Raw genomic sequence first — 23,946 nt, forward strand, 5'->3', positions numbered from 1 at the left:
CGCTCAACTACTGCAAGATGCCCTCCTTCTGCCGCTGCCTGTAGTGCTGTTCTTCCACCACTTCTTGCTGCTGCTGTATTAACATCAGCCTTCTCTTGAAGCAGCCGCTCTACAACTTCATAATGTCCCAAGTGAGAGACTCTCATTAATTCATGACTGATTTCGCTTTCAAATGGTCTCATTACACAATCATTCGTTCTTTTCGCGCCCAATATTATCTCCAACTGCTCAAGGTTGGCCGACGCGCATGCAGAGGCAAACAGCCTCTTCCCTTCCTCTCTCCAAAGGTACTTCCAGTAGCTAGACTCTTGTATGGTTGCAATCTTTTGCCAAACACAGAAAATAATCGTATGGCCATTTCTTACAGCCCAGACGAACATATTCCAGAACGGCAAGGATTCCTTGTCTTCAATGGAGCTCCATGGCATCCATTCTTTTGGTAGATGCGTACTGTGTATGAAGTTTTCTATTGTCGTAAACCGTTTTGTATCTTGCAGAGCAATGTAACGGATGTGGCTGTACCAGTAGCTCTTACAGTATTCGAGTATTTGGAAGGTAGGGTCCACCTTTTTCGATTGACGGGCGCTCAGTTCAGTTCTCAAAATGTTGACTAGGTCAACAGGTTGATCTGGGGTCCTGCCTCGGCGGCTTCTGGCAGCATTCAATGCCCATGGCCGAATGAAACTCGGAGTTACATTCCCTAGCAGGCCCACAGGGTGACCCATTGCATGAAGATATTTTGTGTCGGAGGTCCGTGTAAGTGCTTTATGAAAATCCGTGAAAGACAGATACGTCAGGCAAATATCTGCCATATACTGCTCTGCCTTGGTTTCTTCGATAGCGAAGCTAGCAACTTCTCGTCTGCCAGAACAGCCTAGCAGAAAAGACTCAACGGTGTGATGAGCCAGCGATACTGTTCTGTTAGCCTCATCGCAATTGACGAGGTTTCCACACAGTCTAGCGAGTCTCGGTATGTCAAGTATGGAAGAGGGGCTTTGCCATGACTTCTGGTTGATGGAGATAGATACGGCTTCTTCTAGTTCACCGATAGTCAACGGTCTTTTGCTATAAATAACCCACTGAAATGCCTTCTTTGCTCTTTCGGCTCGGTCGTCAGCGCCATTGGTGAGTCTTTGTAGTAAGAGGCTATACAGATCTGCGATTTTTCGTGGGAGAGCTTCAAGGAGATCGGGAATTCTGTCTGGGGTTCCGTGCTCCTCGTAGACGTCGAGAATAGCCTTAAGCTGCAGGTCCGGCCAGAGGAACCTTAAAGCTAACATTAGCCCAAACATGTAATCAAGTCGGGGACCATTAACTTGCACTCACATTCCTTCCGCGTCAAATATTAATTTCTGCTTGATTATATCAAGCGCATAAGGAGAACAATCAGACAGTTTCTCCTGCGAATACTTATCAATCTGCGATTGGACAAACACTTCGATGTCATCTTTGAGGTCCTCCGGCCTGATATTCAGCGCCAAACCGCGGGTGAAAACCTTTGACATGTCCATGGCTGCGTGGGTGGTGGCAAGAATTCGAGCAGCATGCGTTCTTTGTACGTCTTTGAGGAAGGATTTGACATTTCTCTGTTCAATCTCATCTGCTTCGTCGAGTCCATCAATGAGGAGGAAACAGCCTTTAAATTTCCTGCAGGAGTGCAAGAAAAGCTGTTCAAGTTCGCTGGTGGTGGGTTCTGACTGATCTATCCGGTCTATGAAGAGCGACTCCAAACGCCTCTGCAACTCTGGGACAAGGGCCTCGAGTTTGATCATCTGGTGCAAAGTACATCTTAGAAAGGTAGATGCTTTCAATGACTTCTTCTCGGAGGAATCAAAGAAATAGTAGATGACGACTGTTTCGTTTTGAGCTGAGAATTTCATTCTCAGGTGATCGATAATATATCCCCTAAAGCATTGTTTAGAATGTATATTACTATGACCTCCTTAGGGATTAGTGGATAACACACAGAAGAACAGTTTTTCCACAACCAGCTTTAAGTCAGCAAAAGTTAGCATTATGTGCTGCATGGCAAGGACTAGGTGTGATTAGGGAGTACCGTACGAATTCCGTAACACCAGAGGTGCTTTGAGCCTGTCTGATCAACCCAGTTCTGGAATTCTGATCTGCTGAGAAGCCAACAGCAAGTTCCTTCGCAACGCAGCGCCCGTGCATGGTGAAGGCTAGTCGTGTAGTCATGGCTCGGAATATATCGCAGTAGCCGAATCTTCTGACGCTCTATGATAATCATATAATTAGCTTCATTCTAGTATTAATTCTTTGCTTTAACTTGTTCGGATTACCTGCTTCTTTAAGGATCTTCTGAATCTGGCGAGCTCCGCTCCGCTGGAGCGCAAGCGTCTGCTGCGATCGAAAATCCCTACTTTCTTGAATTTCTGCAATTTGCTTTATGCGTAATGTTCTGTTTTCTTCTATCTCTGCTGTTAACAAGCGGCGAAAGCCTTGTGTTTCTTGTTCGGATGCCAGTTGCAGCTCCTCGGTAACTTCATCTTTTGCTTCACTAATGCTCTCCTCTATATCCTTGAAGTCCACCTTGAATGACTTCCATACTGACTTTGAATATCGTTTGACGCCTATTAAAGTAAAAGACTTAGAATCCTTGTGAACAATTGTGAACTGGTTTTGCGATCTAACCTTTCTCTTGCACTACCCCAAGTGCCTTCGAGCAGAACTTCACAATAATAGCGTAAAATGCGGAAATTGCTTCCTGTAGCCTTGCTGATGTTGGGAAAAGTTTCCCATATTCAGACAACCGGGGACAGTAGGTGCTGAGCTGATTTACTCGCTGTGACAACTTGTCGAAGTACTCGGCAAAATTTGATGAAACCTAGCAAACGAGAGAATTGTAAGTTAAACTCGGATAGGACATGGGTAACACGGAGTACAGACCAAGATAACGAGTTTGATACTGCCCCAAACTAGCGCCGCTATCTGGTTGGGCCCTGCGCACGTGTCGATGACCGTACAGTATTGCTGAACGGATCCTAGGAGTCCTTGGATTCGAGTAGCAAAGAGACGGCTCTTCCGACTTGCGTTTGCTCGAGTGACTTGCTCTGTCAGCTGGACAACGTCATCTGCTGTAGGCGCATGGCTCGAGGATGAGACGAGTTGAGCAGTTTGATCTAGTGAGAGAACCTGATGGAATTCGTCCAAGGCTGTCGTCAGCTCGATATGAGCCCTTTATGTTGTGAGCTAGACCCCTTTAAAGAGTGTCGAGTTGCGTGGGCTGACATGTTACCATGGATGCCACCATGCACACTGTGACTATTGAGGCGCTTGGAAGCGCTAAACTGCTTGTAACGTAGCCGTTGCGAATCTAAGCTAAGTTATCCAATGAAAGTGAGCAATCTAGTGATGGTGTTGAGTGTAGGACGTTGGAGTTTCCAATGGCGAGGCTTTTGTTTTATACTTTTGCCAGGCTGAAAACTCAGCTTGCATCACGTAGTTACTCGCTATTGTCGCTTGCAAAATGTAGTGATTCCCCCCCCCTTGTCGGCCTAGGCAATCCCCCACCAACCTCACCAAAATTGTACGGTAGAAAACAGAGATAACCTCAACACCTAATGAAGCCAAATGGGCCAGAAACTGAACCCATTAGTCGTTAATCAGATTCGCCGCCTTCTAGACCTCAATGAGTCGATTAAATCGATTTCCCGAACCACAAAGGTGCAGAAAAACACCATACGGAAGCTCCGGCTGAACTGGGACATCTGGGGCCAACCGTACGCGCCTACCACCGTCAAACTCGGCCGGCCACGGACTCTCACGATAGAGCAAGAAGAGGCAAGTCATGGTGTTGAGTCTCTTGGCTTGGCTAGGCTAACGTTGCGCAGTGGATCCTCGAAGACCAGCCCACCGCATACCTTGATGAGATCCAGCAATCCCTATTCGATCAGTTTGAAGCTCAAGCCTCTGAGGCAACGATATATCGAGTTCCAAAGCGACACAAGTGGTCGAGGAAGGTGGTGCAGCTACGAGCAGCCCAGCAGTCACAGTTTCTACGAGCGGCCTGGCGCGGCAGGCAGATACAATAGGACATTGAGGACCTCTGCTTTGTAGACGAGAGTGCTAGTAATGAGAGAACTGGCGATAGAAAGCGTGGCTACTCACCTGTAGGTCTGCCGGCTCTCTCATTTGTGCCATTGTCAGGATCTGAGCGTTGGAGAGTGCTTCTCGCCCTCACTACTAAGGGCTTCCTGGATAATCCTCTAGTATATCAAGGCGCCGTAAATCGCGAGCTCTTTAACAGCTGGGTAGAGGTCTCTGTAATTCCACAGCTTGTTCCGATGTTAGAGGAGGGACGCCAGGCTCGCATTATATTAGACAACGCGTCAATTCATCGCAGCCAGGAGCTCAAAGATCTATGCGCCAGGCATGGTGTTGAGCTCTCCTACTTGCCGCCCTACTCACCTGACATGAATCCCATTGAGAAGACCTTTTCCGTGCTCAAGAGCTGGATTAAAAGGAACTATCTACTGGTGTACAACTTCAACGACTTTGGGGCCTTTATGCAGTACGCCCTGCAGCAACTACAGGTTGGTGAGGTTGCTGAAGGCTTTATTCGATCGTCTGGATACACAAGAGGGCTGGAGGACAATAAATGAATTTATTCTATGCAATAGCACGGCACTGAAATAATAGAAAATAGGTGGAATTTTCGGCCTCGGCTATACCTCTCTATTTGATTTATGAATTATATCCAATTAGGTATAGAACAGAGCACGTAAGGCCTCGAGGGCTTACCTGGCTCTATTTGGAAAGCGTGGTGGAGAGGGAGGATATCTCCGGAAAATTTGGCGTGGGTGATGGGACGGAAGTTATCTACATCAATGATAAATCTGCATCCACCGCTTGATTGTTCCGCTCCGGCTATAGGGTCTTCGAAAGTCTACTAAACTTTCTAGAATCCCTCTAGAGTGGCGCCAGAGAGCTACTTCTAAGCGTGAAAGTTTTGCCACCCTTAGATCTTAAGTGGACGAACACCTCGCCCGCGCTAGCAGGGAGGACGGCCGACCCGCACCGGCCATAGCCTTGTGAGGTGGCGATTCTGTAGGTGTTCTCAGATAGTTGAGTTGGTTGACTGGAGGCGTGGCCAAGTTGAATTGCAAGGCTGGGGGTTGACGTTACCGCAACGCCCTGATGATTGATTATGTGAGGCAGGGTTGTTCTCCACTAGCCCGAATTGGTGGTCGCTTCTTTTGGAGGTACCAACCTGCCTGGCGACCTTGCATGAATTTGCGCGCCACAGCAGACACCAAGCTGATGATGACTTCACAGCATCATAGCGAGGTTTTGATGCTCGGATAAGACCCTGCTATTAGTATTTAGAGTGGTAAGAGCTTTATAGTGGTTCTGTGGGGAGAGAAGTCTGTTATGTTATAAAAGAAGGCTCTCTACAAATTAGGCTTAAAGGCGAGGATGCGAACGTAATTTTTAGGTGAGAGGGGTCCTGGATGTTTATAAATAGCCACAGTACACGACCTATATAGAACTACTGCAGATACCGACGTGTGCATGGAGTGTGAGTTGCTTAAAGTTAAAGTACCCGTCATATTTCTCGGCACAGTGGGTTTGGCATCCACCACCACCCCCACCCCCGCCGCCGCCGCAGAGTCAAACACCCTGACACTGTAGACCTACCTATACGTAGACTTAGTCAAACACCTGGACACTGCGTACATGCAGAGTTAATCAAACACACGGACTTCTCAGCTTCATCCCCGCCCACCCGTTCGACCGCTGCGGACAGTTCGTCATCAGCGTACTAGCCCCCCCGCAAAAACCCCCTTTTAACCCTTATCCGACGTCTTACTCTTCGTACGCTTCCAGAACTACGCACTGTCACGTGTGCATAGCAGTGGTACACGTTGTACACGAACGAAGTGTTGATTGCTGAGTTATCTGACTAGCTAGTTATGTAGAGAAAGAGAAAGGACTTGTAAGAGTTGTGCAGCCGTGCAGCTCCTACCTTGCCTTCGTCCGTCAGGCGCACCTGACCACGACCAATCCTTCGTCAACTTCACAGCATCTCACGCATCAAAAGCCAGTCATTTCAATTTCAATCTCTTGATTGCTATTCGAGATCTGCTCAAGAGCATAATCTCTTACATATTACACACAACAAAATATTAAGGAGAGTCATGAAGCCAAAAATCCTCGACTCTTACAAGCAAAACGCCCTGCCAATGCTTCGTTTCGACCCGAGTAATACTACATTACTTTTTTCCATTTCTCTCTTTCCCCCTCTCTCAACAAGGAAAAATAACACCGCGGGTATTATGCAATGCAACATGCGATATTATATGATGTTTCCCCCATTTACAGAACGAAAAGAGCCATGACGGCGCCGATGGCGCCGACGGCGAAGTGGGAGGCGCTGAGAGCAGATGCAGCACCGGTGAACTGGGGAACGGATGGGGAGGTGATCGTGCCGTTCCCAGTGGGGTAGGGCTGGACGATAGTGCCAAAGGATGAAGTGGCGGTGGCGTAGACTGCGGCGGGAGTGCCAGGCGCGAGGTTGACGGCGGGCTGAGTGGCAGTGGCACCAGGAATGGAGTTGGTGTTGGTGGTGAAAGCGACTTGTGGAACTGTGACGACGGTCTGGGTAACGGTCGTGGAGGTAATAGAGGAGCCGACAATCGTGGTTCCGCCCTGCACGCACGGCACGGTTACAGTCTGGGTAGCGACGAGGGTGATGGTCGTGACCGGAGCAGTGTAGCCGGCAGGAGTTGAGGCAACCGGGGCGAGAGTGGATGCACCTGGGATAACTGCACTCGAGAAAGAGGTGATGACAACAAGCGTGGTAGCAGGGGCAGCAGGGGCAGTGTACGCCGGGGTCTCGGCGGGAGTTGGACCCAGGGTGACGGTGCTTGGGCAGTTGGTGATAAGACCGGGGTTCTGGGGCACAAATGGCGCGCAGATACCGACGAGGTATGAGAGAGCAGCTTGAACTTCAGACGAATCGGCTCCCCATGCGGAAACACACTCGATAACGCTCTTGGTGAAGTCGGCGTTCTTGCAGTAGCAGCTGAAGTCGGTGTTGTCCTTGCACTGAGACTTGGTAGTGATCCAGGTGTTCATGCACTTGGGCAAGACGCCAGGGCAGCTGCTGGTGGGAACCGCTGAAGGAGTGGAGGTAGAAGCTGGGAAGAGAACAGTGCTTGACTCAACCACGACAGAAGAAGAGGTGTAAGGCGCCGGGCCGGGAGTGCTCTCGGACTGAGCGGGAACAGTGGCCGAAGATCCTACTGGGACGGTAGCAGGGAAGCTAGTGTATCCGCCGGGAACCGTAGTAGGACCTGCGGGAGCAGTGGCAGAAGAAGACTCGGGAGTGCCTGGGACCGATGCAACGCTAGATGCGGGAGTGCCTGGAACAGAGGCAGCGCTAGACTCGGGAGTACCTGGAACAGAGGCAGCACTGGACTCGGGCGTACCTGGGACCGAAGCAGCGCTAGACTCGGGAGTACCTGGAACAGAGGCAGCACTGGACTCGGGCGTACCTGGGACCGAAGCAGCGCTAGACTCAGGAGTGCCTGGGACCGAAGCGGAGCTAGCCTGGCAACCATACGCACCCGGGACACAGGGCACGGATGTGGTAGCAACGACGACCGTAGAGCTGGACTCAGGAATACTAGGGGGAGTAGTAGTCTCCACGGGAGCAGTGGCCGAGAATGATTGGGGGGTGCCGGGAACAGAAGCAGAGCTGGACTCAGGAGTGCCTGGGATAGAAGCAGAGCTCGACTCGGGGGTACCCGGGACTGAAGCAGAGCTTGAGCCGCATCCGTATGTTCCGGGGACACAGGCTGCAGATGTAGTAGCAACAACGACTGTGGAGCTAGACTCAGGAATGCTGGGGGTAGTGGTAGGTCCTACTGGAACAGTAGCAGAGGACTCAGGAGTGCCAGGGACAGAAGCAGAGCTCGACTCGGGAGTGCCGGGGATAGAAGCGGATGTTGAGCCGCACCCATATGTTCCGGGCACGCAAGGGATGGAAGTAGTCGCAACAATGCTCGAAGGGATAGACTCAGTAGCAACGGTCGCGGACGATTCGGGGACGCTGGTGAAAGGAACCCCTCCAGTGCTGGATGGAGTTGGGACTGAGATCACGACGGAAGACGCGCTGCAGCCATAAGCACCCGGAACACATCCGGCGCTGGATGGCGCTGGGGTAGAAACGATTACAGAGGACTCGCTGCAGCCATAGGAGCCCGGGATGCATCCGGTGCTGTATGGGGTGGGAGTGGAAACAACAACCGATGAACTAGAGTGAGAGTCGCAGTTGAAGCCAATGTAATGAAGACCGATCTCGCAGCTGTCCTTGCCCTGCTCGCCATGGTCGCCGAGGTAGACTTGGACGGTTTTGGCACCACCACACTGGGTGTTCTTGACAGTGGTACCCTCCTTTTGGCAGGGCGATACCTGCTTGCAGGTGGAGCCGTCCTCCATACCGTAGTGGAACTCGAGATTGCAGTCGAACTCGACAGACACTTGCAGCTCGTCCACAGAGAAACCGGTGGACTTGCTGCAGGAGAAGGACGCGGGACTAGACTTGGAGACGGTGGTCTTCGCACACTTGCTGTTGAAAGTCCTCTTGGTCAGGGCATCACGCTTGTTGAAGCTGTTGGCGCACGTCCATCCTCCACTGAAGTTGAAGTCGTCATAAGAATCGAAGTTGCCGGTGGGGAGGTCGCCCCAGCCGTAGCCCGACTTCTGCTTGTCCGTGCACTCGTTGTTGCAGTTGGTGGGGTTCTTGAAGACGGGAGCATAGCGGTCCCAGGTAGCAGTGACCTGCTGGGCAGCCAGGCCAGAGATCAAAAGAGTAGAAGTAGAGAGCCTCATGGCGGGGAGAATAGATGGTATCAACGAACGGTAGTAGGAAGATAGCGAAGGAAGCACTGCTTTAACGACTGTGGAAAAGAAACAATATGAAAACAAGAGCAGACAAGCGAATGAATCTGACTCTTGCGAGACTTTTAATAGGGAAACAACTTGGTGATGGATGAGATGGTGGTTCTACAGCGCGGGTAGGGCCACACTTATACATACAGACGGGCTCTCTTGAAACGCGCGGCGGCGAAACAACCTTCAGTCCCCACCCGGCTAGCCACACAGCACGGAGGCCCACGGCGTGACTGGCCATGCAGTTGTCGCGCGCGATGAGGTTCCATTGTTAGGCACGGCGACCAGGTGCCGGGCGTGAAGGACGCAGTCGGCTTGGCGTCGAGGGCACGTGCGGCGACCCCTCTGTTTCACCACCGAGCCGCATCCTGGCGCGACGCCACGACTGGCCACTCGGGGTTGGCGTTGCTTGCCGCTGCCAGTCCAGCGCGTCGGTGCCGCCTGGGTCCCCCTCGCCCTGCTCCTGTTTTGCTCTCTCCGCCGTCGCTTTGGGCCCGCGACGTTACCCTTTGAGCGATGCCGCCCCGTGCATTGCACGCTTTGGCTGCGTGTCAGCCGTGCGCGGGTACCTGACGGGCAGGACGGGATCCTAGCAAGGGGTCTGAGACCGCCATCGACGCCGTGTCTAAAAATGCCCACCGGCGACAAGACACGCTGCTGTTTCATGCCCACTGCCAGGAGTCCACTCGGAAGGCCAAGGCCATGGAAACACGATGCTCGGGGGACTCTGCCAGCAAGCGTTGCAGTGTTTAGTCAAAGGAAATGGATAGGAGACCAATCGTTCAATCCGCTCGTTCTCGTGGTCTTTCGCCTTCGCTCGCTACGCCGGGTCTCTAGGGGGCATGTCTGTGTATTCTCCACGAATCGACCAAGCCGCATCGACCTGTGCCCCATGAGACGACTCGACATGCATGCGGCGGGTGACAGTTGCATGTTTGCGGGTGATAGTAGCATGTTCGCAGCTCTCCCGGCGCTCGACCGCCCCCTGAACGAGCCACCAGGTCGGTTCGAATTCGGCTTTAGCCAGCGGTCCTGAGGCCCGCTCGGGCTACTCACGTTGATGGAGTAGGTGTGCTGAACGAGCCAAGCCCGGGGTCTATACAAGCAACAAAGGGTTCGTTTCGCAGCTTGAGGAGGTGGCAGTGCTGTGAAGCGAGTGTCACGCGTTTGAGCAGTGAATGAGGATACATCTCCAAATGTGCCCAGATCGGGAACCACACCTTGTTGATATTCACTCCCATATAGACGCTTTGGGCCATCATGTTCACCAAGCATGTCCTTGAGTCCGCGGTAAGCTTCGCAGACGCACCGAGATGGTGCCTATGCACTCGGGTCGAGCACCCGGTGGACCCATCACTCCACAGATATAGCCAACCGCCAGGATATGGCATGATTCATACTTAGCTATGGAAGAACTTGCTCAAGAGGGTAGAAGCCCGTCAAACGCCTCAACAGTGAATGTGGTCCATCCGAGGCCTCCGGCCGGATACAGCACGCTTCTTCGTTGTTGTGCTCCTGTTTCAACAACTCGCAAGCTAGATCGAGACAAGACCAGGGATACGAGACCCGATTCCGTTCGGTGTGGTAGCCCGTGTCAAGGGGACCGACGAGGAAAGAAACCGTCCGCTTCATGCGACAACCCATGTTGACCTGTGTTTCATGGAAAGGAGGCAAGCCCGCGCAACGTCCAGGCATCGACAGACAGGTCAACAGGACTTTCAGCACAGTTACGAACAGTAACCGTGTGTGAGGGCCGAGCCGTGTCAGCGGAGTTCCGTTGGTGTTGGGCAGGGCTTGTGATGGGTTGAAGAGCCAGAATTAGACGGTGGAAGAATAAGCCCCGAGCTGGCTCCAAATATATCCAATGCTGTATGGAAACACCTCTAGGTGAGAATGATAGCTGCTGCTCCTACAAACGAAATACCAGAACCGTTTGCTAGTGATACTCAGCCATCAATGCCACCAGCGGCTCTCTCAAGTTGCATCACTGACACGATGCGGTTGGGGCGTGACCCGTGGCACAAGCGTAGGATCGAACCCATGGAGAAACGAGGACGACAATAGATGCTAAGCAGGAACAACGAGGCTGTGATGTGGCAGAAGTGGGTGATGACGCCGTATGATGGTGTTGGTTCAAAAATTGGCGATGGCAGTTAGTGTCACGTGCCATCGAAGAAGCGGCGCCGAGCCTCCGACAGCTGAGATAATTCCAGCGAACTTTCTCCCGGACCTTCCTGCACTTCACCTTCCAGGCAGGAATCACTCACCGTTCACCATCGCAGCACTTCGTCCGGGTAATATCAACCTGGCGACATCTATCCGACCACCAGAACCACCAATACAACCATCTATGGGCATCTCCGCATCAACTACCGCTCCTCCACTCTGCCGCCTCTGCGCCTCGGCTTCGACCCCAATCCCAAACCCGACCCTGACCTTCGGACTCTGCAAGACGGACGCCAGCTTCGCCGCACTGCTGTGGCTACTGGCGGGCGGTCCGCCTTGATCGGGCGGACGGTAAACTTTGGGATACCTTAGATTGTTTGAAAGTTGGTTGCCTGCGCGCGCTCTTTGTCGCCGTGTCGCTGCGCTGACAGCGCGTCTTCCGGCTTTCCGCAAGGAAGTGGGCGCCGAATTTGGATAGCGATATTATTCTCGAGTTATTTAGACCGGCATAATGGCCATGTTCGCATTTGACCAGGTTGACCGGCACCTGTCGCCGGCAGGACTTCCGCCAAATGTCTCCAGAACGCTTCCCGGACACATGCGAGCCATAGACTCTGAATACGATGATATTTTCGTAGCGGGCGCGGGAGCCATGGGTATCGACCGTCCCGCTACCACTGCTGGACCTCACACCGGAACTCCTCCGATCAATATTAGTTCCCCAGCAATGCGTCCGGCCGACTCTGCCAAAACGCGGAAATCCATCCCTCCTGCTGAGAAACTAGACTTCGATGTTGTTCTGAAGAAAGCAAAGAAGAACAAGAAGAAGAAGAAGGCCATGAAGCCTGGCGCTCCAGCGATGACGACCATTCGCGGCTTTCACACCCCGGTCACGTCTGGAGGAGAGGAATCCGACTACTCAGTCATCCACACTCCGAGGCTTGGTCCCACCATTGCCGACTTTGGTAGCGTCACCAGCAGTCCATCTTTAAGGCCAATCTCTGCCGCTGGAGGTATCAGCTCGTTGAAGCAAAAGCTTGAGGCTCTTAGCATCAGCTCTGGGACGACTACGCCTACCAGGAGCAACCTGACTGGAATGTTACGGTCTGGCATCTCCAGCAATGCCAGCGTTTCTGGGCTTGACAGCGATAGCGACAGGACTGAGATGGAGAGCTATGAAGTCAACTTCGAGACCGACTTTGTCAGTTCCAGTGCGCCAGCTAAGACCGATGAGGTGCAAGAAGGCGGCGATGTGCGCGGCGCATCCACCATGCGCAAGATGACCGCGAGTGACTTCGAGCCCCTCACCTGCCTCGGGAAGGGGAGTTACGGAACGGTCCTCCTAGTCAAGCAACGCGAGACCGGCCGCCTCTACGCACAGAAGCAGTTCCGGAAGGCCTCCATGACCGTCCACAAGAAGCTAATCGAGCAGACCAAAACCGAGCGCGCAATCCTAGAAAGCGTCAACCGCCACGCCTTCGTCGTAAAGCTCTACTACGCCTTCCAAGACCACGAGAAACTCTACCTGATCCTCGAATACGCCCAAGGCGGCGAGCTCTTCCACCACCTCGCGGCCGAGCGCATGTTCCCGGAAGAAACCGTCGCCTTCTACATGGCCGAGATGGTCCTGGCCCTCGACCACCTGCACCGCACCGTCGGCGTCATCTACCGCGACCTCAAGCCCGAAAACTGCCTGCTCGACTCCGAAGGCCACCTGCTGCTGACCGACTTCGGCCTTAGCAAGGTCGCCTGCGACGGCGAGACCAACTGCAACTCGTTCCTCGGCACGATCGAGTACATGGCGCCAGAGGTCATCGCGGGCGTCAAGTACGGCATGGCCGTCGACTGGTGGTCCTTTGGCGCGCTCGGCTTCGACCTGCTGACCGGCGCGCCCCCCTTCGCCGGCAACAACCACGCCAAGATCCAGGAGAAGATCCTCAAGCAGAAGCTCGTGCTGCCCTACTATCTAGGGCCCGACGCCAAGGACCTCTTGACGCGCTTGCTGCGCAAGGAGCCCAAGAAGCGCCTCGGCGCCAACATGCCCAAGGACCTCAAGATCCTCAAGGAGCACCGCTTCTTCAGGAAGCTCGACTGGCTGAAGCTCGAGAAGCGCGAGCTCGTGCCCCCGATCCAGCCGCTGATCACGGACCCCGAGCTCGCGGAGAACTTTGCGAATGAGTTTACGGATTTGGCGCTGAGTCCGGTGTCGAGTCGCAAGAGCACGTTCTCAGAGTATGATGTTACGAGTGCGGAGCAGAACCCGTTTGGGGGGTTTAGTTTTGTGGCGAGTCAGAGTTTGTTGGATGGCGGGGATTGGGGGGTTTATTGATGCTGATATGGATGGCTGCGAGGTGGGCACATTAGGGGTGGTGAAGTGGGGATTTTGACACGCGTTGGGATTTTGGGTAGAGGGCGTGGTGCATTATCGGCTGCATACTTCGGGCATAAGACAAAAAGCGAATGGGATTAGTGTTTTCCTTCTTCTTCAAATGAAGTTTGTTTATGCGTACGCATGCTCGATGAGGATGTAATGCGAACCGCGCACCCTCTAATGTAGAGCTTAATTCAACCTCGTATGGCTTCTACGCACTTGCTTCATCCCTCTCAACGCGGTTTGTCGCACAGCTTGATACTTGCATCTCATCCATCGCCTTGTTCGGAATCTTGAATTCAAAAAATGCATGGTAATCGAATCGTGACTTCGTGTATTAAAGATCGTACCGTACTAGTAAAATAAGAACAGCCGGAGACTCCAGAGCCGCGCACCAGGGATATCATTATCATTTTAAGTCCAAGAAAACAGAACCTCTGTGACGCGTCACATCACCTTCCCCTTTTCGTCACTTCCGTACTATCTCTACCTCTTAACCTCAATCGGCTCCTCCCTCAACGGCGTCGTCCCCTCAGGCGCCGGCAGCGGTACAGCCGCCGGCTCCGGTAGGTTAAGCACGGATGGCATATCAGCCACCGTTGCGCTGGGCTTATCCGGCGCAGCGCTGTCAGGATGGATGATCAGCGGCGGCTGCACATCCGCGTCTCTAGGCTTCTCAAGCACGGTGCTGTCCTCGAGGTCGGAGATGTCGGACTCGCCGCCGACGGGGTTGCCCTCGGCGTCGAGGCGTTCGCGCTCGAGGCGGGTTTCGCGGCCGCGCTTGTGACAGTACCAAAAGACGAAGAGGAGGACTGTGATAGGGATTAGCAATTGATATGAGTAATATCGGTAAGGGAGCTGCTTACGGAACACGGCTAGGGACATGAGCACGTTCGTTCCAGTGACGAAAGCCGGGAATCGTAGTTTGAGGAAGTTGAGGATGCTCTTCAACATCGTTGCCACGGCGCCCTGAGACGCGACCAAGGATTTCAGACTTGGGATCTTCGGCCGTCTGGAAGGTTTGCTCCCACTCGCGCTCATCGCGTCGAAGCCAGGCTTCTCAGACGCTGCGACCATGAACTCTGGACCCAGCGTTGCCGTCATCTTCGCGGGAAGGCTCTTGACCAGCGCCTGCAGGAAAGGCGGCAGCGCGCCGAACAGCTTCTTCAGCTGGGCTTCCGAGCCTGTGAGCAGTTTCTCGAGGTCATCGTACGCGGTGGGAACGCCATTGATGAGATCCTTGAGGACGAGCTTGAACTTATCGAGGAGTTCCTGGGATTCTTTTGAGAAGCTGAAGACGCGGTTATTCACGGCGGAGAGGTTGAGGTCGTCGAGGATGGCAGTGAGGTCTTGCTGCTCTTTCTGTTCTTCGGCGGTGGCTAAAGATGGGGCGCCGGGTTTGGAAGATGCGGCGATGGCGTGGAGGTTTGCGGCGGCGGCTTCTTTGGCCTTGCCCTAGAGCAGACGTTAGTATATACATCGTAGAGTTGTTGAGAGAGGTAACTGGCCTTCCCGCGTCCAGGAATCGCAGGCAAATACGACAAGAACTTCCTCTTCTTCTCCTCACTCGTCGTCTTCTGTTCTCCGTCAACGAGTTCTTTGCCTTCGCTATCGACGGGCGGTGATGTGGGAAGTGGAACCTTCTCTGCGCCGTCCATCAGCGCCGTCTGTGCGTCCTTGCCTTGCAGCTTCGTGCCATTGTCGAGTATGACGACGGGTCGCTCAGGCAGGGGTGGTGGAGTGCCTTCGGACGTGATGCGCTGGAGGAACAGCTCGTCCTCGTCGTTTAGGATGGGCGTCTGGGCTGTGTGTTCCCCCTTTTCGGCATGCTTGTGCTTATTGGTGTGCTTGGTGAAGTATTCGAGGACCATGGTGGCGTGGCGGGGTCGTTTTGGGCGGAAGAGGGGCTCGAGGGGTGTGTTATTTGAGTTCGTGGTAGAGCTGAGGAGTGGTAGGTTTAAGAGTCTTTGTGCTAGATTCCAGGGCGTTTCAATAATGGCAAGAAGTAATTGTAGACATCAGGAGAGGGTGCGCTCTATGAAGTTGGCATGGACGCCCTATGACGATCTCTGGCATATGGCTGTGGCTGGTGGAGGGGCTGTTTGGATCGCCGCGACTGGCATGCGTCATCGCCTCAGGGATGCCCAAGCACGCATATGCCAACGGCGACCACGAGATTGTTTGGATTCAACTGGAGTGTTAGAGCCAAATGCTTCACTTTCAAACAATACAGTGCCTTGCCAAAAGTCCGGGCACACTTACGCACCACCATTGGAGGTATTTCGGCGCTTCGGCATATTCTAACAGTTTTAATCAGAGAGATTTCACACGCTGACAGTAAGCCTACTTGCCGCAGTTGGTGGTGCTTCAACACCTCATAACAAGTCGAGACGAGATGAAAGGGACGGCATGCCCACACTTGCATCCTAGTACTGGACAATGGTTGTAGCGCTGAGGGGTGAAGACTGAACTCGTCCCATCGGTTGGATTACTCCCGATCAGATGATGCGCAAACACGAGTTATAACAGCATTGGCGTACCACGACGCAGATATGAGGCTGGTCTCAGAAGGCAGCCGTAGTCTATTCTACTACATAGGAATTCTTCTTTTTCTGTTGAAGCCGAAGCCCACAGTAACGTATGAGGGGACATCAAAACATGACAACAACCTCCCCTATGAACGTAAGAATCGAAAGCAATAGCGTATCAGATGAGGGTGATCTGGACTCTCCTCGTGATGCTCATTGTCTTCTTCCCGATGGATTGTATGTGGTATTATGGGCCATTTGTTGTGTCAAATGCGACATTGCAGACTTGGAGTCATTAGTTCCTGTCATCGGTGTATCCTGCGCCGAACTACCATCAGCAGGCGTTGACACAGCCGCCGAAAGGAAGGGTGATGGTGGATGCTCGAGAGTAGGGTTCATGAGCTGAGGGTCAACCGGCATGTCGCCTTCTCGATAATACACCGGTTCTGGTACTTGATAACTTGAACTCCCGTAAGCTTCAAGCTGCTGCTCAATCTCCGGGAGGCTAGCCCCCGAAGCCTCCTGCTGAAGTTGTTGACTCGGAGACGGTGATCTCGCTTTTGGAGGAGACGATGTTTGTCGAGAAGCGTTGTGTCGTGTCGAGGCAGCTGGCCGTGCAGGCTCCGCTTTGCTGGGTTCGCCGCACTCTGGACAGTGTCGTATGGCCAGGCTGACTGTCTCCTTGATTCTCACCCAGTGGTATTTCTCGGCGATCGCGGCCGTGGTCTTGTTGATTCCACCGTGCCTGTCTAGGTGGAAAGTTCGAGCGATTTCGTACTGCTTTTGAGGGTCCGGAATCACTTCTTTTCCCTTGAGCATCAATTTCTCTGGCTCGTCGCCGGAGGCTGGGATGAGGCTGTAGTGTAGTGAAGCGCTCCTCAGTCTGCTCTTTTCCGCACGATCTGCACCATCGGGGTATTTGTCGTATTTGAGATAGTATCTGATCTTGTCGAATCTCTCCTCGGAAACAAAATCATCGTCTCCTCCAAGACTTCGCCCGTAGATTATCGCATCGACCGGTTCGTCCGGGTATGATTTGAGGTTTCCAGCTCCTTTGACTCTACCGATACGTTTGAAGCCGAGAGCATCCCAAATACGGCAAGATGCAACGTTGGTCTCGTAGACGAGGTTGAATACAGAATATGAGTAGCCCTAATCAATCAGCGATGAAGTTCTGCACGATTTTCGAGGGGCACAAACAAGCTTCGGAGCCCAATCCAGGTAGCATTCTCCCATCAGTCTACCAACACCTCGATTTCGCGCACCATCTGTGACTATGAAGCCAGCGTTACAGACGTGGCTGGACCGGCCAGGATAGTTTGGCTTGATGTAAAAACTCCCAAGACAGGCCTTTTCCCAATCTCGTCCTTGTCTCTCCATATCGAGAAGCTCCGTAGGGCTCTGTATGTCTCCCAGAAGCATGACAGCACCAAACACACCAAACCAGTATGGGCCAAAGGACTCGAGAGGTAGTGGGGTAATCATGGGGTACGTGTCGCCTTTCTCGATTTCGCGATTGAGTTGATCTGACAGGTATGCTACCAACGACACCGGTGCCTGATCCGGCGAAGAGAAAGGTAACAAGGTAGCCGTCGTGATTCTATCTCTGAGGATGACTTGGCGGGGTATAATGTCAGGAGGAAGCGGTGTCCCCGCGGTAGGGTATGGCATGCTGCCAGAAGTGCGGTAGATAATGGCAGCAGTCGGGTCGTCCAGCATCGCAGGCATAATGGGCTACAATGCGCTTTCGCGCGACTATGTCCAGGAAGTGCGGTTAGCATCAATTCACCAGTTCAATAATCGTGGAGGGAATGGCCCATGGATAAAACCAATGGGCCGGTGAAAGCACGTGTCGGTCGCGGACCGCATCTCGATGACTGCAGGAAGAGTGACCGGTGCTATGGGCATCGGGCATGTATAATAGGGATCAGGCAAGGCTGAGGGTGGACTCACTTTATGGAAAAACTGGCAACGTGCTGAGGAGTACCACGTACTGAGGTGTTCAGTATTGGCGGGGCCCCGTTCGCGCTAGTACGCCTGGTCTTCGACTTTGCAACACTTCAAAGAAGAGGATGACTAGTCATTAGTTGAATGCTACGATCACTTTCAAGGATATATGTATTTAGTTAAATTCGTCTTGGTGCTCAAAATTTGACTTGACTCTCCCCATAAAATCAACTCTCATGTCATTCCCTTGATTTTCACGCCCTTTGACGGCTTCGCAACCTCCATGCCGTAGCATGCCGAAGTAAAGACTACTGATAATGATTCCCGAACATTCCTCTTCAAGATCATAAAAATTCGCGCTTCAAATGAAAAAAATTGAGATCCCGGTCCTGTCCTCATGGTATTGGCGACCGATAAAGGAAAAGTATGCTACAAACAGACTAGCGAAAAAAGTTGGAAAGCTAGACTACCACGGTAGCTGAAGCGGCACTGGCAGCGTATCCAGTGGACCAAGCACAGCCTCAGCGGAGTTGATATCGCTATGTTTTGTAAGTTTTGGACAAGATGTGTCTGGAGAATAACGTACCTAGCTCCTCTCGGTGCCCAAAACTCCCCGGTCTTAGAGATGTCAAAGGATTCGATCCAATCAACCAGTCCTGCGGCTGCTTCGTTTGGCTTGACAGCTGTGAAGATCGTCAGAAAATGAAGGAAGAGTACATACGTAGGAGAAGATGTCAGAGACTCACCTCCTTTGGAACCAGGCTCAAAGTACCCCTCCTTGTTTTCCTTCCGTAAATATCCGGTGTGAACAATAGCAACGGCAATCCCCTGTGGCTTCAAATCTATACTCAAGAGCTTTCCGACCATGTTCAGAGCAGCCTTGCTTCCATGTCCTCCGTAGTTTCCTCCGCCTTGACTCTCATGGCGCAGCGTCACGCTTCCGCCTTCGGACCCAACAAGGACCACTCTGCTATTCTCCTTCAGCAACCCTGCGTGGAGAAGATGATGAACGAGAAATACAGGCCCGATCGCACAAGTCTTGTACATAGCGATTTCCTTGTCCCAATGAGGTTCCTCGAGAGTTTCTATGGCGAAGTAGCCTGCACAGATGATGAGAAGGTCGATCTTGGTTTCTTCCTGCCATTGGGCAGTGATTCTACGACCAGCCGTTTCGTGGGCGATGTCGACGTTTGCGATCCAGCGGATGCCGTGTGATGGCGTCTGGGGGACGGAGTAACGGGCAGTTGCATAGACTGTGAAGCCTTTCTTCGCATATTGGGTTGCTAGAGAGTGCCCAAGGCCTCTTGTCGCGCCGACAATAAGAATATTTCTCATGATGGTATATGATAGCTGGTATTTCGAGATTGGAGTTTGAACAGTTGTTGTAATGATATAAAGATGTGGTTTGAATTCAAGATGAAAAGGAAATCTGTGGGGTAGCTACAGATAATATATTACTCTACCATTTCCAAACCTGCACATTATTATCGTACGATGTTTTTCCAGCTGCATGTTTGCATAGCCTGGCACAGTGTTGGTGAGCTGCGTTGTCAAGAGCGTGACTGCGAATTGTCTCCTGAGCGCCACGGAGTCGCCCCGGCGCGTCCCGGTGCCACAGCTTACTGGACGATCCGGGGGAATGGCGGAGAAGAGATGGAGAGATTGGAGAGGGAAACGGATGACCAGGACTTCGTCATCTGTACGCTAAAACCTGCTTGTGTGAGATCCCTTCTGCACTGACTGTAGAGGAATGCTCTTATCCCAGGTATTCTGATATTTACCTTTGGAATTTGAGACACAATACCTTTTGATCATGCGAGCTCATAATAAGACCATGACAAGACTCGACGGTCATGTGAAGTGTGCCGTGTCCAAATAGACAGATGCAACGTTACCGCGCCTCTCAGCTCGACTGCAGATCTATGCCCAGGAGCTTCAGTTGCAGACCCAGTCGTATGCAAAGCCATTGTTGATCACGAGCTTTGCCATTCGTGATGGACACAACTCTGCAGACTGGCTCGCTCCTGTGGTCAGCTAACAGGAATAGCCCACAAGGTCTTTGCTGGATGAAATAGCTATGCTTTATGATGATAGTTTGACAAAGAGACGTCTGCAGAGAATTTAGGGGGCGAGCTTCGGGAGGAATAGTGGGTCATACATCAGGGCTAGATTTAATTTGCGACCGAGGGGTTTCACCACGCCAAGCCCAGCGTAGTCCTATGATTATATATGCTTATTTTCGTCGCATACTCCATCAAACAGATCAGTCGGTCGATTAGCTCAGTTGGTTAGAGCGTGGTGCTAATATCCTATGTTAACACCAAGGTCGCGGGTTCGACCCCCGTATTGACCATTCCTTTTTTTGCGTTTTGTTGCGCTCTGGTGGTGGGGAGAGCGTGGGGTCTGGTCGGTGGAGAGACACCCCGGAACCCTCTCATTCTTTTTGAACTTGAGCACCTACCTGAATATTAGTACCCTTTAAGAGATTCTATAGTACTACAAGACTGGTTCTTGTGGTCGTATTGAGCAACGTTAGAGTATTACTCGAGCTTACCAGTCGTGCTGTGAATTAAGATCGTGATGTTTCGTTTCTCATCACATGAGCCGTCTCCGCGGCATTCAAGGGCCGAAGGCTGCATCATCACTAACCTCTACTAAGCACACCGGTCAGTATAAACAGCTCTGAACCAGAGTCCTCAGAAGGCTACGACAGATTGTGTTGAGTCATGTGAACAGCTGCGCTCTCCATGGTCTCATCACCTCCTTCCTAGCCCGCGTACTTCCATCATACAACATCACATCATCCCCGCCATGACTGACGGCAGAACGTCCATGGAGCCTCTCAAGGCTGCCATAGATAGTTGCCCTATCATCGACAACCATGCGCACAACCTGCTCTTACCCACTCACGTGGAAGCTCATCCTTTCGAGGCCATCACTTCGGAAGCGCAAGGACGGGCGCTACAAGACACATTCAAGTCGCTGTCACATCTTCGAGCCGAGAGGCAGCTGAGAGAACTGTATGAGTGCCCGAAGGATGCTAATTGGGAAGATATCCTGAAGAAGCGGGCTGAATGGCTCCACAACGACCAGGAGGCTCTCATTCGAAAATGCTTGCATGGAATCCACTGCATTCTCATGGATGACGGATTGGGCGGAGCTGAGAAAGTGCTTACCTATGATGAGCACGATCAATATACTCCAGCTCCTACGAAACGAATCGTGAGGATCGAGACAGTTGCCGAGTATCTCATGGAGAACATTCTGCGGAAGGCCTCGGAAGTGGATTTGGAAGAAGAAAGATATCTCACCGACATATGGGTCCTTTTTACAGGAGAGTTTGAGCGGTCGATCCTCGACGCAATTAAAGATCCTGACGTTGCTGGCTTCAAGACAGTCGTTTGTTACAGGAGCGGACTGGATGTCGAACCCGACTACAATGACAACCTGGAGCTTCAAGTCTCGAAACCTTTCGAGCACTATGTTCAACGAGCCATTAGAAAACGAAAGTTCAGGATCGAAAGGAAGGCCTTGAATGACTTTCTCGTGTTGAAGACTTTGGAAATCCTATCCGACAACACGTTTGGAACGGATCTGTCCAAGCCCTTGCAATTTCATACTGGCCTTGGGGACAACGATATCAACCTCTTGCAGTCCAACCCCGCCTATCTGCAGCCACTCATCGAGAATTATCCAGCTGTGCCCTTCGTTCTTCTCCATTCGTCGTATCCATACACTAGAGAAGCAGGTTATCTCGCCACCGTCTTCAGCCATGTTTTCCTTGATGTTGGGGAGATCTTCCCAATGCTGAGCAGAGACGGCCAAATATCTGCAATAAGGCAATCTCTAGAGCTGGTGCCCGGGGGCAAGCTACTGTACTCAACCGACGGACACTGGTTTCCCGAGACGTATTGGCTGGCAAATAAGCAATTTCGGGAAGCTCTATACGAGGTATCCATTCCCACGAGCTTTCAGAGAAATTCCAAACGCAACAATGCATATATATATTTCTCTTTAATATGCTAACCATTGCATACAGGTATTATCAGAATATGTGAAGAAAGATGACCTGACCATCGCTCAAGCGATCTCAATGACCAAGGATATGCTTTACAACAACGCGAACGTCCTATACGACCTGAAGGAACCTTCACCAGTCTTGAACTTGAAAGAAACGGGTGAGGCCAATCAAAAAGCTATTGCGTGGCATCCCAAGCCACCTCCGCCGGCAAAAGTTTACGACATCCAGGCTTTTGAAAACTTCATGAAAGACAACTCGGCCATACAATTCGTATACGTTCAATGGCTCGACTACATGGCCACGATGCGAGTCCGAATCGTGCCAATTGCCGAATTCGAACGTCTCATCAAGACGGGCGGGCGCATTGGTATTTCGCGCGGCAACACCGGCACTCTTCAGAACGACGGAATTACTCCTGCAGTCAACACGACCGGCCAGATTTACATCGAACCTGACTTGAATACTCTACGACGAACCCACAAGAAAGACCCACTACCATCCGCAACCGTGCTATCCTTCTGGCGAGACGAAGACGGAAGCCCTATCAAAGAATGCCCCCGCGGCGGCCTCCAGATCCTCCTCGATGACCTCTCTTCAGCCCACTCCATCACCATTCTCGTCGGCTTCGAAATCGAAGTCACGTTCCTCACCCGCCACCCCGAAAACAAAGACGAGTCTTACGCTCCTCTGACAACGGAACACGCGTGGGGTACCATGACGCCCCAGCAGTGGCAGCAACTCCCCCTCCTTGCCGAAGTCGCCACCAGCCTCGCTGAAATCGGCATTCCCATCCAACAATTCCATGCCGAGGCCGGCGCCGGACAATACGAATTTGTGCTTCCGCCTCTCCCAGCCCTCGCTGCCATCGACACCCTAATCCAAGCCCGCCAAGTCATCTACCAAATAGCAGCGACGCACGGCCTCCGCGCTACACTCCACCCGCAGCCCTACCCTGGCATCGGCACTGCGGCTCACGCTCATATCTCCGTCAGCCCGCCGGAGAAGGAGCTCGCGTTCTTCGTCGGCGGCGTGCTCAAGCACCTCGAAGCCATCTGCGCCTTCTCGATGCCCGAGGCTGTGAGCTACGGCCGTGTGGTGGACGACCACTGGACGGGCGGGACGTGGGTGGCGTGGGGGACGCAGAACCGCGAGACGCCGCTGCGCAAGGTCAGCGATGGGCGGTGGGAGGTGAGGTGTTTGGATGGGATGGCGAATATGTATCTGGCTATGGCGGCGATTGTGGGTGCGGGATTGCTGGGGTTGAAAGAAGGTGGGGCGGAGATTTTCATGGAGAAGGATTGTCCGTGTGAGTTGCTCTCGTGCTTCCCTGGCCATGGTTTTTTGTGATTAAGATGGAGAATGGTTTTGCTGACGACTGTACTCGCGCTCTAGATAACCCGAGCCGCATGTCGGCGGAGCAGCTGAAGACGGATTACGGCATCCACCGCCGTATGCCTGCTACGATTGATGAAGCGCTAGAGGCACTATACAAGGACTCTGACCTCAAGGAGGTCATGGCGAATGGCCTGGTATGGGATTTCATGGCTATGAAGAAAGTGGAGCAGAAGATGCTGGCGGATATGCCGGAGAAGGAGAGGAGGGTGTGGCTTATCGAGCGATACTAGTGGGTAAATGTTATAGCAGAACAGGGGTAGCGACAGCCTGTAGAGGGCGTGATTTGAACGGTCATGGGTGCTTCCTGGCGCTTGGGCTTACATGTGTACGTAATTATGTTGGTATGCTGCTACGATTAATGGAACTGTGAGGATGAGGCGCCTCTTTGCTACGTTATGTTACAAAGTCTTACGGATCTGACCGCATACGAACTATTTTTGTTAGACACAAGGTGGATGCCGCGCTGCACGTCTCGTAGTCGTTTCTTACTGCAAAAGCAACGGCATGTATATCAGCCTTCTGCCATCAAGATTGTTGACCTACGGAAAGTAGCTGAGGCACCTCCGCGCACAGGTTAGGGAAATATGTTGGAAGTTCTTACA

The 23,946-nt window shown here is 52.4% G+C and overlaps 9 protein-coding genes and 1 non-coding gene across 10 annotated transcripts in view; 4 read left to right on the plus strand and 6 right to left on the minus strand.

Annotated features, from left to right (window-relative positions):
* The window catches only part of BDZ99DRAFT_163042 (uncharacterized protein), a 4,596-nt gene extending 1,076 nt beyond the window's left edge, over positions 1–3,520 (minus strand). Inside the window, exons 1-8 of the mRNA XM_033712883.1 lie at positions 3,250–3,520; positions 2,908–3,196; positions 2,653–2,845; positions 2,301–2,591; positions 2,062–2,235; positions 1,967–1,991; positions 1,327–1,905; positions 9–1,266 (exon numbers count right to left, since the gene is read on the minus strand). Of these exons, the coding sequence (XP_033570760.1) occupies positions 9–1,266; positions 1,327–1,905; positions 1,967–1,991; positions 2,062–2,235; positions 2,301–2,591; positions 2,653–2,845; positions 2,908–3,196; positions 3,250–3,251 (2,811 nt within the window). The 5' untranslated portion in view covers positions 3,252–3,520. The remainder of the gene's footprint in view (positions 1–8; positions 1,267–1,326; positions 1,906–1,966; positions 1,992–2,061; positions 2,236–2,300; positions 2,592–2,652; positions 2,846–2,907; positions 3,197–3,249) is intronic.
* Positions 3,521–4,403: 883 nt separating this feature from the next.
* On the plus strand, positions 4,404–4,595 carry BDZ99DRAFT_353561 (uncharacterized protein; the record flags this gene model as incomplete). Its single annotated transcript, XM_033714563.1, has 1 exon — positions 4,404–4,595. A coding segment is annotated over one exon (192 nt), but the record flags the coding sequence as incomplete, so codon positions are not given.
* A 1,536-nt stretch (positions 4,596–6,131) lies between these two features.
* Positions 6,132–8,856, minus strand: BDZ99DRAFT_452913 (uncharacterized protein; the record flags this gene model as incomplete). Its single annotated transcript, XM_033718306.1, has 4 exons — positions 6,132–6,669; positions 6,724–7,160; positions 7,437–7,941; positions 8,269–8,856. 4 exons carry the CDS (start codon positions 8,854–8,856, stop codon positions 6,337–6,339), a joined length of 1,863 nt encoding a protein of 620 aa, XP_033570762.1. The 3' UTR covers positions 6,132–6,336.
* Positions 8,857–9,589: 733 nt separating this feature from the next.
* On the minus strand, positions 9,590–10,546 carry BDZ99DRAFT_163131 (uncharacterized protein). The gene has a single exon (XM_033712884.1). The coding sequence runs from the start codon at positions 10,189–10,191 to the stop codon at positions 9,670–9,672; it is 522 nt and encodes a 173-aa protein (XP_033570763.1). The 5' UTR covers positions 10,192–10,546; the 3' UTR covers positions 9,590–9,669.
* A 1,153-nt stretch (positions 10,547–11,699) lies between these two features.
* BDZ99DRAFT_452915 (serine/threonine-protein kinase-like protein psk1) lies at positions 11,700–13,411 on the plus strand (the record flags this gene model as incomplete). Its single annotated transcript, XM_033718307.1, has 1 exon — positions 11,700–13,411. The coding sequence occupies exon 1, from the start codon at positions 11,735–11,737 to the stop codon at positions 13,409–13,411; it is 1,677 nt and encodes a 558-aa protein (XP_033570764.1). The 5' UTR covers positions 11,700–11,734.
* Positions 13,412–13,675: 264 nt separating this feature from the next.
* Positions 13,676–15,455, minus strand: BDZ99DRAFT_163154 (uncharacterized protein). Its single transcript, XM_033712885.1, has 3 exons — positions 14,962–15,455; positions 14,320–14,908; positions 13,676–14,265 (listed from the first exon to the last, which is right to left on the minus strand). The coding sequence occupies exons 1-3, from the start codon at positions 15,322–15,324 to the stop codon at positions 13,940–13,942; spliced, it is 1,278 nt and encodes a 425-aa protein (XP_033570765.1). The 5' UTR covers positions 15,325–15,455; the 3' UTR covers positions 13,676–13,939.
* Positions 15,456–15,704: 249 nt separating this feature from the next.
* BDZ99DRAFT_452921 (uncharacterized protein) lies at positions 15,705–17,882 on the minus strand. Its single transcript, XM_033718308.1, has 2 exons — positions 17,182–17,882; positions 15,705–17,133 (listed from the first exon to the last, which is right to left on the minus strand). Exons 1-2 carry the CDS (start codon positions 17,707–17,709, stop codon positions 16,195–16,197), a joined length of 1,467 nt encoding a protein of 488 aa, XP_033570766.1. The 5' UTR covers positions 17,710–17,882; the 3' UTR covers positions 15,705–16,194.
* Positions 17,883–18,394: 512 nt separating this feature from the next.
* BDZ99DRAFT_526274 (NAD(P)-binding protein) lies at positions 18,395–19,263 on the minus strand (the record flags this gene model as incomplete). The annotated part of the gene is made up of 3 exons (XM_033726122.1): positions 18,395–18,467; positions 18,515–18,611; positions 18,675–19,263. The coding sequence occupies 3 exons, from the start codon at positions 19,261–19,263 to the stop codon at positions 18,395–18,397; spliced, it is 759 nt and encodes a 252-aa protein (XP_033570767.1).
* A 934-nt stretch (positions 19,264–20,197) lies between these two features.
* BDZ99DRAFT_t77 lies at positions 20,198–20,281 on the plus strand. The gene has a single exon. It is a non-coding gene; the product is annotated as a tRNA-Ile (tRNA).
* A 316-nt stretch (positions 20,282–20,597) lies between these two features.
* On the plus strand, positions 20,598–23,715 carry BDZ99DRAFT_503017 (developmental protein-like protein fluG). Its single transcript, XM_033723935.1, has 3 exons — positions 20,598–21,879; positions 21,968–23,255; positions 23,342–23,715. Exons 1-3 carry the CDS (start codon positions 20,740–20,742, stop codon positions 23,572–23,574), a joined length of 2,661 nt encoding a protein of 886 aa, XP_033570768.1. The 5' UTR covers positions 20,598–20,739; the 3' UTR covers positions 23,575–23,715.
* The last annotated feature ends 231 nt before the right edge of the window (positions 23,716–23,946 follow it).

This window comes from Mytilinidion resinicola (assembly GCF_010093595.1).
Source record: "Mytilinidion resinicola strain CBS 304.34 unplaced genomic scaffold BDZ99scaffold_25, whole genome shotgun sequence".
In the NCBI taxonomy this organism is placed as follows: Eukaryota; Fungi; Ascomycota; class Dothideomycetes; order Mytilinidiales; family Mytilinidiaceae; genus Mytilinidion; species Mytilinidion resinicola.